At 41.2% G+C, this 13,848-nt stretch overlaps 1 protein-coding gene across 5 annotated transcripts in view; it reads left to right on the forward strand.

The window, feature by feature from the left end:
- The window catches only part of mtm1 (myotubularin 1), a 161,876-nt gene that overhangs the window by 74,029 nt on the left and 73,999 nt on the right, over positions 1–13,848 (forward strand). For all 5 annotated transcript variants that reach the window (XM_043705109.1, XM_043705113.1, XM_043705110.1 and 2 more), the window contains one exon: positions 2,574–2,684. In XM_043705109.1, the coding sequence (XP_043561044.1) occupies positions 2,574–2,684 (111 nt within the window). The remainder of the gene's footprint in view (positions 1–2,573; positions 2,685–13,848) is intronic.

Raw genomic sequence — 13,848 nt, forward strand, 5'->3', positions numbered from 1 at the left:
CGCTCCCACCCCCTCTCCGGCCTTTCACCCTCACCCTAACCTCCTTCTACCTATCACATTTTCGATGCCCCTCCCCCAAGTCCCTCCTCCCTACCTTTTATCTTAGCCTGCTGGACAAACTTTCCTCATTCCTGAAGAAGGGCTTATGCCCGAAACGTGGATTCTCCTGTTCTCTGGATGCTGCCTGACCTGCTGCGCTTTTCCAGCAACACATTTTCAGCTTTTTACAGTACCACCCTTTTTAACACACTCAAAGCGCACAAGCCTTCAAACATGGCCTATCTGCCAATCTGAGAAGTGTATGGCCATGAACAAAAAGCTCTGAATGTGAGGTACAAGGAGAACATCTTCAGCAAAACTCTGAACTCAGCATGAAGATACTGAAGGAAAAAGTGTTGCCGCAGGCCCAGTGTCTTGTTTCCAACCCCCTTTCTCTCACTCCCCTAAGACTACATGATGCGCACGTGCTCTCTATTGACTCATTTGCTTAGATATACCTTCCAATGTGTTTCTGTACATGGGTTGAAAATCTGACCTACGATCAATTTAACAACGCACGCATAGCTATAATTGGTCTGAAAGCCCATGTTTTCTTCTCTTAATACTAAATCTGATGCAAACCCTGCTGCACGTTCTGAGAATAGCAGATCTTTTTCTTCTAATCCCTCTCAAGTTCATGTGGTATACTCGCTACCTACCTCAACTGCCTCATCTAATGAGAGAAAGTAAAAGCAAAATATGGTGAATGCTGGAAATCTGAAACAAACATAGAAAATTCTGGAGAAACTCAGGAGATCTGGCAGCATCTGTGGAAAGAGGAAGAATTAACTTTTCAATTCCTCTTTATAACTCTTTAGAATATTAACATGAACCTTTAATTCTGTTTTTTTTTCTCTCTACGGATACTGCCAGACCTGCTGAATTTTTCCAGCATTTTCTGTCCGTTTTTTTTATCAACAATGCAACTGGTTCCCAACTGGTAGAGGGTGATTCTGTTTGAGGGGAAAGAAAGCATACACCAATCTGGATAAACTCTGATTTTCCCATCCCCTGCACATATTTCAAGAAGCTGTAACTTGCTGTCTTTCACAGTTTAAAGGCATCCCAATAGGTTGTTCCATGCAATTTTTAAAAAATGTTACCAACAGATAGCCATAACAGACCAGGGATATATAGTGGAACTTGCACAAACACCATACCGATGATAACCAAACTTCAGAATGTTTATACTGAGTTTGTGTATCTCCGATTATTCAAATTGTATCAATACATACAGGAGGCAATGGATTGAATAAGCCATTGAACCTGTGAAAGTTCTAGACACTATTTGAGAATCTTGTGTTAGGGTAAATGCAGGGTTCAATAAAATTGTCCTTTGCAGTTAGTGATAAAGTCTGAATTTTTCTGTTAGGTTTCCATGCATTCCTGTTTTGTATTCCAGAGAGGTGACTGGTGGTGATTTAACCTGAGGGTCACCAGATCTCAGGTGAGGGAAGAGAGGCTGAGAAGGAGACTCCTTCATGGTAATCTCAAACCAGTGATGAGAATTGAACCCATGCTTTTGGCATCATGCTGCTCTGTAAGCCAACTGAGCTAAACTGATTCCATGTAAGGGGCACAAAAGGAGGAAAATATGACTAGGTGTAGTAAACGTGAACGTTTTGAAACAAGTTATGCTGTAATGACAATAAGCGAATCTAGACTGGCCCAAATTCATGTCATAGCAACGCTGGTTCAATTGATCTTGGAATCTTAGCTTCTGCATATCTAAGACGTTCTCTGCAATTACACTATGAAAGAGTAGGTTTCATTTTTTTAATCTTTTCAGGCCTTAATTCTCTGATACAATAGAAACAATCTTTACTTGTAGAAGCACCATAGCATTCCTTCTCACTGTTTCCTGCCTAAAGTTAGGTTAAAAACTATGCACTGTGCACTTGAGTGGTCATGCCTTTCTTTAAAATAAATTTTGTTGATTTCAGTTATTTGGTGAGACATGATACTGAATTGTGTATAAGAGGGAGCTGCAATTCCATCTGCTCCTCTATCTTTCTTGCAAGTCCCAAAGAAAAAAAAATTCCCTGCTCTGCAAAATTTCTACTCCACTGGATATTGAAAGCTTGCTAAGATTTAGAAATTACTTCATCATAACCTGCTGAAAATTGTCAATGTTAATGGAGATGAATAAAATATAAGGGTTTCATGCATTTCATAGGATCCCTTCTTTCCAATCTCCTAATTTCTTTCATTATTTCTCAATTTCTGGAAGTCTTTAAAAATACCAAGTTTTTTTATTTTGATGCAGAAATAGATTACCACAAGGTTAATAACTTGATGCAGTTAACAAGGCCATATTAGATGTCTTATTTCTTTAACTGTTTTATTTTGACTGAAGTTTTCATGGGCTTAGACAGATGCCTAATTGCATCTATAACGCGATCTAATCGTATTTCACTTACTTGAAGAGTAATTCGTTCCTAAAATATTTTAATTGAAGTTTTGTTGACTGAGGCAAATGACACAACTGAATGTATTAAAATCCTAAGCAATTATGTTCTCTTGCTTTTGCACAGGATCCCTCGATGACTCTTGACATCCCCCTGGGAGTGATCAGTCGAGTTGAAAAGATAGGTGGCCAGTCAAGTAGAGGTGAAAATTCCTATGGATTGGAAATAACTTGCAAAGTAAGGCTGTTTGAAAGATGAACTCTTGAGTAATTTCTGCATACACCTATCAAGTCTTGATTGCTAGCAACAAGCAGAGTTGCGTTTTGTGGGAGTCCTGCTTTCAGTTTGTTCCGGCTATACCTTCTCTTGTACAGAATCTAAGAAATGGGCAAAATACAGTTTATAAAGAGAAAGTTTAAGGGAACTTGTTGCAAATCCGTAAACAATTTGTAAGATATTTCTCAATTGGATAGAGGAAGCATGCATGCCTTGACCTAATGAATGATGAGCTCCCTCTGTTGATAGAATGGATAAATGTACCAGGTGGTCATTTGCTGTAAAGGTCAACAAGGTTGGATCCTTGGTGTATGTTGCTTAATAATAGAGGTAATGCAATTGCAAAACATGTTGAGCTGAGAAAGGGAAAGAATTCTCTGGGTTCCTGTTTCCTGCTTCAGAAGCAGGTTTGTGTAGGTGTCAGGTAAGTCGACTATTGAAGCAGCTAAAAGGTAGTAATTGAGACTGAAGTTCTTCAGGGCAAATAAATTGTATTGCAGTTTCTTTTGGTGGATAGATAATTTCATCACAAAGTACAGATAATGGCTTTGAGATTTCTGTGCCTGATATTTGTTTTCAGGGCAAAGCAGAGCTGTGCAGGATGGCATAGAACCGTTCCATACTGCATGTATGTAAAGTGAAGTTGAAGTGCTTCCTGCTAGCTCTGAAGCTTGCCTGTCTCCCTTCCCATCACCCGTTGCCTCCTCCGCAACCCAAGATCTTGTCAGCGCATGACCTCTCGAAACTCTTTCTCACATAGAGTCATATAACACGGAAACCGACCCCTTGGTTCAGCTCATCCATGCCGACCAAGTTTCCCAAACTAAACCATTTGCCTGCATTCGGCCCAGATCCCTCTGAACCTTTTCTATTCGTGTACCTGTCCGAATATCTTCTAAATGTTGTAACTGTACTTGCATCTACCACTTTCTCTGGCAGTTCATTGCACATAGAAACAACCCTCAAGTGAAAAAGTTGCCCCTCAGGTCTCCTCTTAAATCTTTCTCCTCTTACCTTAGAAATATGCCCCCTTATTTTGAACTCATCCACCCTCGGGGAAAGATTTTTGCTATTTACTGTATATATGTCCCTCATGATTTTATAAACCTGTATAAGGTCATACACCCCTCGACCGCCAATGCTCCAGTGAAAAAGGTCCCAGCCTAGCCACCCTCTCCTTATAACTCAAGCCCTCATTCCCAGCAACATCCTAGTAAATCTTTTCTGAACCCTCTGAAATTTAATAATATCCTTCCTATAGCGAGGTGACCAGAACTGCACACAGTACTCCAAAAGTAGCCTCACCAGCTTCCTGTACAACCTCAACATGATCATAAGACCATGATGTCCCACCTCCTATGTCAATGGACTGAGCAATGAAGTCAAGTGCGCTAAATGCCTTCTTAACCATCCTGTCTACCTGCAACCAACTTTCAAAGAACTGTGTACCTGAATCCCTAGGTCTCTCTGTTCAATAATACTACCCAGGGATGTACCAATAACTGTACAAGTTCTGCCCTTATGTTGCATTTTGGTAAAATGAACATCACATTCATCCAAATTAAATTCCATCTGCAACTCCTCAGTCCGTTGGCCCAATTGATCAAGATCCTTTTGCAATCTTGGATAACCTTGTTCACTGTCAACAGGACCACTAATCTTGGTGTCATCCACAAACTTACTAGTCATGCCTCTTAAATTCTCATCGAACTCTTTTATACAAATGACAAACAACAGTGGACCTAACACTGAACCCGGGAGAACACTGCCAGTTATAGGCCTCCAGTCCGAAAAAACAACCCTCCACCATCACCCTCTTTCATCCTACTGTCAAGCAATTTTGTATCCAATTGGCAAAGTCTCCCTGAATCACATGAGTTGTAATTTTACTCATCAGTCTGACATTTGGAATCTTATCAAAGGCTTTACTAAAGACTACGTAGACAATGTCTGCTGTTCTGCCCTCAATCTTTTTGATTATGTCCTCAACACTCAAGTCAGTGAGACAGTTTCCCATGCACAAAGCTGTGCTGACTATTCCTAATCAGTTCTTGCCTCTCCAAATGCATGTAACTCCTATCTCTCAATCCCTTCCAACAACTTACCCACTGTTGATGTCAGATTCACCTGTCTATCATTCTCAGACTTTTCTGTACAGCCTTTCTTAAATAAAGGCATATTGTTAGCCACTCTCCAGTCTTCCAGCACCTTAGCAGGGATACAGTCTTGACGAAATCAAGATTGATGAAATTGATGTGCTGGAAATTTTGGGAAACATTAAGATTGATAAGTCCCCAGGGCCAGACCAGATTTATCCTAGGCCGCTCCGGGAAGCGAGAAAGGAGGTTACTAAGCCACTGGCGAGGATATTTGCCTCCTCACTCTCCAGGGGAGTTGTACCGGAGGATTGGAAGGAGGTGAATGTTCCTCTTTTCAAGAAGGGTAATAGGGAAATCCCTGGCAATTACAGATCAGTCTTACGTCTGTGGTCAGCAAGGTTTTGGAAAGAATTCTGAGGGATAGGATTTATGACTCTTTGGCATAATGTGATTAAAGGCAGTCAGCATGGCTTTGTGAGGGGCAGATCATGCTTCACTAATCTTATTGAGTTCTTTGAGGAGGTGACAGGTCGACGAAGGCCGAGCAGTGGATGTGGTGGATATGCACTTCAGCAAGGCATTTGATAAGGTTCCCCATGGTAGGCTCATTCATAAAGTCAGGAAGTATGGGAAACAGGGAGATTTGGCTATCTGGATTCAGAATTGGCTGGCTGACAGAAGGCCAAGAGTGGTTGTAGATGGAAAGTATTCTACCTGGAGGTCAGTGTTGAGTGGGGTCCCGCTGGGCTCTGTTCTTGGGCCTCTGCTCTTTGTAGTTTTTATAAATGATTTGGATGAGGAGGTTGAGGGGTGGGTTAGTAAATTTGCAGATGACACAAAGGTTGGAGGTGCCATCGATAATATTGAGGGCTACTGCAGGCTGCAGCGCGATGTAGACACGATGCAGAGCTGGGCTGAGAAATGGCCGATGGAGTTCAACCTGGATAAATGCGAAGTAATGCATTTTGGAAGGTCGAACTTGAATGCTGAATATAGGATTAAAGACAGGGCTTTTGGCAGTATGGAGGAACAGAGGGATCTGGCTGTGCAAGTACATAGATCCCTCAAAGTTGCCACCCAAGTGGATAGAGTTCTTAAGAAAGCAAATGGTGTTTTGGCTTTCGTTAACAGGGGAATTGCGTTTAAGAACCGCAAGGTTTTGCTACAGCTGTATAAGTCCTTGGTGAGACCACACTTGGAATATTGTGTCCAGTTCTGGTCGCCCTACTATAGGAAAGATACAGAGGCTTTGGAGAGGGTGCAAAGAAGGTTTACCAGGATGCTGCCTGGACTGGAGGGCTTGCCTTATGAAGAAAAGTTTGAATAAGCTCAGACCTTTCTCTCTGGAGAGAAGGAGGAAGAGAGGAGACCTGATCGAAGTATACACGGTAATGAGGGGCATGGATAGAGTCAATAGACAGAGACTTTTCCCCAGGGCAGGATTGACTGATATGCGGGGTCATAGATATAAGATATTAGGAGAAAGGTATAGAGGGGGCGTCAGAGGTAGGTTATTTACGCAGAGAGTTATGAATGCATGGAATGTGTTGCCAGATGTGGTGGTGGAAGCAGAGTCAGTGGGGACATTTAAGCGACTGCTGGACAGGCACATGGAGAGCAGTGAGTTGAGGGGTGCGTAGGTTAAGTTATTATATTTTACATTAGGATTAAACCTCGGCACAACATCGTGGGCCAAAGGGCCTGTTCTGTTTTGAAATCGCCTCAGGAACCTGCCAAACGTATTCCAAATCCTAACAACTCTCTGAATAAAGAAGTTTCTCTGTGTCTCACTCTTAACAATCTTGCTGAAATTCTAGATGACCTCTAGATACTGACGTACTTTGTGACATCAATTTTGAATGCAAATTTAATAGTGACGAAAGCTATTTTTAAAGAAACCTTCTTTTAAAAAATAGCACTGAATATCTCTGGTTGATCATCCACTTATGCAAATCTTTAAACTATCGTTTTGGCTTCTATTAATGTCAAAAGCATTCCAGTCTTAACACTAGGAGATTGTGAATTTGTAGTGATGCATTTGAACATTGAATATAACTTTAAAAGTTGATACCAAGTTATTGTTCAAACATAAAGTTAAACCAACTTGAAGGAAGATTGCGGGAGAAGAGTAGTCTTGTTTAGCAAAGTTGTTATATAACTGCTTTGTGACAGTTTATATTGGACTCTAAAGAGCAAAAGGGAGTGCTGAATGGTTCTTACTGTGTACAGTGTATTTTTAAAGGACTTGTGAAGTTGCCATACCATGGAGAGACTGCCTTCTGTTCATTTCAACTGGAATCAACATGTTCTTAATTGGCTACAGATGAATTGTAAATAATTTCACTTGGTTTTAGTGGTAGATCCTGGAGAGAAATAGCTCACCTTCTTTTCACACTTTTTAAAAGTTAGAAGTAAATGTATCCTAAGACTCAAATTTACAAATGAGTAGAAAACAGGATGCAAGAAAACAGAGCAGCATGCAGTTTCAGCAGTCTGGTTTGTATCTCCTGGGACTTGCCTCATTTAACATCTGTGTGCTTGGAGTTGAAAATAGCTTTTTTTCACTATGCTGAACTGGTAAATGTGCAGCCTCATCTGTGGCAAGCTAAAGTATCTTTGCAGTCAGTGGTCCTGGGAAATATCAGTTCATGGCAAATTGAGTTAATTTTTTTGTATATTTCAAACAGATTCTTGCTGTGAAGTTCAACTAAGTTTTAAGTTATGCCAAGAATTTAATTTACATTGAAGAGACTGTCTACGTTTGCTTAGTGTACCAGCTGACTGAACTACAGTCTTTATAGTGCAGCTGTGTTTTTCTTAAAATCCTTAAAAAATAGTGTTCTACATGAATAAATATTGTGTTTTTCCCAGAGAGATCACACACAGGCCACTTAATGTCCCATTGCATCTGTTGCCAGACAGTGTCCTACTGGAATCTGCTCGTATTTCATGTAATGTCTTAGTTTCTCCTTTGAATAATTAGTGCTGACATGTCACACACATTAACAATAGCTGTGTAATACAGATAAATGTGACTTGTAGGGAGCTACTTTGAAATTTTCTGTAGCGGAAGCCATACTAACTGATTTATTATTTAATGTGAATTTACAGTGATGCATTTGAATATTGAATATAACTTAAAAGTTGCTATCAAATTCCGTAAACCTTTTTACTTTATTAAACTGACAATTAAGCATTCATTTCTTCTTCTGTCAATTGTGTTCCTTGTCCCCTTTTCCTAAGTGCTTTAAATCTTTGCAGATCTACACTCAGTTGGTAGGTGTTGTCCTCTAGTGTTCATACTGAATGTCATTAAGGTTTCAGTGTTGACATACTGGCATATGCTAACCTCAGTCATGTCCTCACAAGATATCTTCCAGCAGATAATGTGTTCTGGACAAGGGTCAGGAGTTGGGACCATGACTATCATCCTGCCTTATCCAGTGGTCTTGCAGCATCCTGGTTAACATCAGCTATGGGAGATGGTGGGCATAGTGGTAATGCCACTGAACAAATAATCCAAAACAAAAGCAGAACTTTCTGGAGAAACAAAGGTGTGGCAATACTTTAGATTTAGATTACTTACCTTTAGATTACTTAGTATGGAAACAGGCCCTTCGGCCCAACAAGTCCACACTGACCCGCCGAAGCGCAATCCACCCAGACCCATTCCCCTACATTTACCCCTTCACCTAACACTATGGGCAATTTAGCATGGCCAATTCACCTAACCTGCACATCTTTGGACTGTGGGAGGAAACCGGAGCACCAAGAGGAAACCACACAGGCATGGGGAGAATGTGCAAACTCCACACAGTCAGTCGCCTGTCAGTCTACCTTTGTAGAGAGAACATTTTTAGTCCAATGACCCTTCTTCAGAACTGATAGCATGTAGGAAAAAGTGGTAATTATCATGATGACAGGTGATCCCATCACCCCTAATCCCATCATTCTCCATACACTTTCAGTGGGCTTTTCCACAAAAAATTCCAGTCAACCAACTGTTTAGAATCTCTCTCGAACACTTGGTCCATTTCAAGGGGTCAACTAAATGTGTAGCTCCTTAATAATAATAAGCTGGAATTTTTTTTCAGTAAAATGTAGGGGTTTGAGGTTTATAGAGGTTTATAAACGCATGACGGGCATAGCTAAGGTGAAATGTAAAGGTTCTTTGGCCAAAGTTGAGGAGTTCAAAACCAGAGAGCACAATTTTAAGGTGAGAGGAGAAAAATTTAAAAGGGACCTGAGGGCCAACGTTCTCACTGACGGTGGTTCATATGTAGAATGAACTGCCAGAGGAAGTGGTAGATGCATGAGCAGTTACAACATTTAAAAGATATTTGGATAGATACATGAATAGGAAAGGTTTAGAGGGATATGGGCTAAATGCAGGCAAATGTAACTGGTTTAGTTTGGGGAACTTGGTTGGCATGGCTAAGTTGGTCAGAAGGATCTGTTTCCGTGCAATATGACTCTGTGACTCTTTAATAACAGCTTTACAGAATCTTTGTTGCAAGATGACCAAAGCTCGAAACTAGATATTTCAGGTTACTTGACATTTTGATAAGACAAACAGAAGGCAAAAGGACTGACTGTTCCTGATAATGGGAGAAAGGATCTTATCTAAGAAGACAAGGAAGTAAAATTATGGATAGAGATATGGAATAGGGCAGAATACTTGTGGGAGAAATTTACTGACTCCCCTACACTATCAGTAGCATTGGACAAAGTATTTATTAGCAATGAGTTGGAGTTTGTAACAAAAGATTGTGGAGGATTTTAATCATATAAACTGGACGTACCAAAGTGATACAAGTAATCTGGAGGGTGCTTGTGAGACAAACTCAGAACAATATGTTGTGGAGTCAACCAGGGGTAAGGCTATGTTAAATTCTGTATTGAGTAGTGAGGTATGATTAGTTAGTAACCCCGTAGTGTAGGATCCAAGGGGACAGGCGATTGTGACACCATGGAAATTTAATTTAGACAAACACATGTCTATGAAAAATAAATTGTGAAAAGCATAGAGTCATAGAGATGTACAGCATGGAAACAGGCCCTTCAGTCCAACCTGTCCATGCCGACCAGATATTCCAACCCAATCTAGTCCCACCTGTCAGCACCCGATCCATATCCCTCCAAAACCTTCCTATTCATATACCCATCCAAATGCCTCTTAAATGTTGCAATTGTACCAGCCTCCTCCACATCCTCTGGCAGCTCATTCCATACACGTACCACCCTCTGCGTGTAAAAGTTGCCCTTTAGGTCTCCTTTATATCTTTCCCCTCTCACCCTAAACCTATGCCCTCTAGTTCTGGACTCCCTGACCCCAGGGAAAAGACTTTGTCTATTTATCCTATCCATTCCCCTCAATTTTGTAAATCTCTATAAGGACACCACTCAGCCTCAGCTGCTCCAGGGAAAACAGCCCCAGCCTGTTCTGCCTCTGCCTACAGCTCAAATCGTCCAACCCTGGCAACATCCTTGTAAATCTTTTCTGAACCATTCCAAGTTTCACAACATCTTTCTGATGGGAAGGAGACCAGAATTGCACGCAATATTCCAACAGTGGCGTAACCAATGTCCTGTACAGCCGCAACATGACCTCCCAACCCCTGTGCACAAACTAGATTGAGTTTTTTGAAGAAGTAACAAAAAAGATTGATGAGGGCAGAGCAGTAGATGTGATCTATATGGACTTCAGTAAGGTGTTCGACAAAGTTCCCCATGGGAGACTGATTAGTAAGGTTAGATCTCATGGAATATAGGGAGAAGTAGCCATTTGGATACAGAACTGGCACAAAGGTAGAAGACAGAGGGTGGTGGTGGAGGGTTATTTTTCAGACTGGAGGCCTGTGGCCAGTGGAATGCCACAAGGATCGGTGCTGGGTGGGAAAGCAAATCTTAGCAGGACTTATACACTTAATGGTAAGGGCCTAGGGAGTGTTGCTGAAAAGAGACCTTGGAGTGCAGGTTCATAGCTCCTTGAAAGTGGAGTCGCAGGTAGATGGAATAGTGAAGAAGGCGTTTGGTATGCTTTCCTTTATTGGTCAGAGTATTAAGTACAATGGGAAATAATGAAAGGAATCATTTATAGTTTGCAACAGAAACATGTTTTATTGAGTAACAAACTCCTCGCATGCCAAGTGATAAATTTGAAGCTAACTGAAGATGTTCAGGATAGTTTTAGAATTAAAAAAGATGCTTAGAATGTTGCAATGAATAATCGTAAATGTAAGACATGGAATTTTAGAAACAGGTCAATCAAAAAGTGCTGAGAAGGGGAAAATAGAGTTAGAGTAAGCTAGCTACAAATACAAAGAGAGATTGAATTTCTCCAAATATGTATAAAGGGCAAGAGTAGCAATGTACAGGTTAGCGTATTAGAGGCTAAGGTGGGGAAGAAGGAAATGATAATGCACTAAATACATACTTTGCATTCGTCTTCACAGTTGAAGATGCAAAAAGCTTACCAAAGATGGTACGGAACAAAGGGACCAAAATAAACTAAGAACCTTAACTAACACTGATAGCTTTGAGAATTACTGGAGAAACCACAGAAATTTAAAAATCTATTGGATTTGATGCCTGCACCTTAGGGTTCTTAAAAAGGTGGCATCAGAAATTAGTTCCAATGGTTGTGAGCTTTTAAAATTTCTTAGATTCTATACCAGCCCCAATGGGTTTTAAGGTGACCATACGATATCGGAGCAAAATCAGGCTATTCAACCCGAGTCTGCTTGCCATTCAGTCATGGCTGATCTGTTTCTCAACTCCATTCTCCTGCCTTCTCCCTGTAACCCTTGATCCCCTTACTAATAAAGAACCTATCTATCTTTGTCTTAAATGTACTCAATGACTTGGCCTTCACAGCCCTCTACATCAATGAGTTCCACAGATTCACCACCTTCTAAGGAGGAAGAAATTCCTCCTCATCTCAGTTTTAATGAATCAGCCCCTCACTCTGAGGCTGTGCTCTTGGTTCCTAGTCACTTCCACTAGTGGAAACATCATCTTCACCTCATTGTATTCAGGCCTCTGTGTTGCACAGAGGGGAGAGAGAGAGAGAACCATTAACCTGACAACTAAGATGTTACAGTCAAAAATCATATGATCAGACAGTCAGCATGAGAAGGGTAAATCATATTTGGCAAATTTTACAACACTTTTTGACAACATAATTGGCAAAGTAAATAAAGAGGAGCCAGTAGATGAAATGCATTTAGATTTTCAAAGGATACTGAAAAAGATGCGAGAAAGGATTCTGGATAATCCAAAATGGAGGACGGGAAAAATTTCTGGCTGTAACAGCTGCACCTTTTTTGAGGTATTTTAGGTGCTGGAGGTGATTTCCTCGAAATCTGGGAGCAGCAATTACTGTTTTATATGCTGTTGCATTGTTTTGGAACTTAGGGGAAAAAAAAAGTCAAAACAACAGCAGTTTTAAAAGGGAGAAGAGCAGACGAAGGAAGCTCCTGGTAAGGTCAGTGCAAGAGAGAGAGAGAGAAAGAAACTGACACTGCCTTTGATGTTTGAATTCATGGATCACTGAACATCTGAGTGCCCCTGGGAAAATGCACAAACAATGAAATCACAACTGATCTTGGAGGAACTGTTGGGTGAAGTTCACAGCACACAAGCAGATAAGTGTATTGTTGTTTTAAGTGTGACCTACAGAAAGTCTGCAGCAGTGAGTAGAGTAGGCTCTTTCTTGATTATATGTTTTTGGAGATATGTCTCTTGATTAAACTTAACATATAAGCCATAACTATTAATTTAACCTGGGGCAGTGTTTGTAGAGGAATAAGACGGTGTTATTTTCTGGGTCTGTAAAATGTGAAGGAGCAAAAATGGCCTTTAATAGTGTGATATATACTTGTCAGATGTGGGAGTTTAAAGAGAGTTTAAGGGTTACAGCCGATTATATCTGCCATAGATGCTGTTGCTTGCGAATCTTATCAGATCGAATGGATTGGTTGGAGAGACAGATAGAAGCAATGAGGAATTTGCAACAACAACAGTATGTGATGAATGGCAGTTATAGGAATGGGGGAAAGTCTCAGATATAGTCACATAGATGGGTTAACTCCAGGAAAGGTAAGAGAGGTAGGCAGCTAGTGCAGGAGACTTTTGTGGCTATACCCATTTCAAACAAGTGTGCTGTTTTGGAAAATGGAGAGGGGGATGGATTCTCAGGGGAACGTAGCATGAACAGCCAAGTTTCTAGTATTGAGACTGGCTCTAATGCAATGAGAGATACGTCGGGTTCCAAGAGATCAGTTGTGTTAGAGGATTCTCTTGTCCGAGGTATAGACAGACGTTTCTGTGGCCAGCAGCGAAAAAGCAGAATGATGGGGTGCTTCTCTGGTGCCAGGATCAAGGATGCCTCAGAGAGGGTGCAGAATGTTCTCACGGGAAAGAGGGGCCAGCAAAAGGTCATTGTCCACACTGGAACCAATGACATGGGAAGAGAAAAGGTTGAGAGTCTGAAAGTGGTTTACAGAGAATTAGACCAGAATTTTCGCAACAGAGCGGCGGGAGCTAGGCAGAAGTGAAGGCAGAGCGCAAAGCCGATTGGGAAGGTAAGTGATTGTTATTTGAGTGGGTGTGTTCTAGACCTCAGGTCCTACAAAGTAGGGCCTCCCTCCCTCCTCTAACCTAAATTAAAAGACCACAGACTTGCCCCAAAAAGAGGGTCCAAGGAAGTTTCTGTGCATTGAAGAGTGAGCCTTTAGCTCAGGAGTCTTTGACAAGGAGGTTGAGTGAAGTGATTACGCCACAGTTGAAGAGAGTGAAGACATGACTGCCAAGCTGGTTCAGTGTGCTACGTGCTTGATGTGAGAGGTCAACAACTCTGGTGTGTCTAGCTCGTATAAGTGTGGAAAGTGTGTGCACGTTCAGCTACTGACAGAGCATATTGCAGCACTGATGAAAGAACTCGAGGACCTTAGGCTCATCCGAGAGAACGAGATCTTTCTGGACAAGACCTTCAGCGAGGTTATTACACCAATCGTACCAGAAGA

The sequence above is a fragment of the Chiloscyllium plagiosum genome, chromosome 15 (assembly GCF_004010195.1).
Source record: "Chiloscyllium plagiosum isolate BGI_BamShark_2017 chromosome 15, ASM401019v2, whole genome shotgun sequence".
NCBI lineage: Eukaryota > Metazoa > Chordata > Chondrichthyes > Orectolobiformes > Hemiscylliidae > Chiloscyllium > Chiloscyllium plagiosum.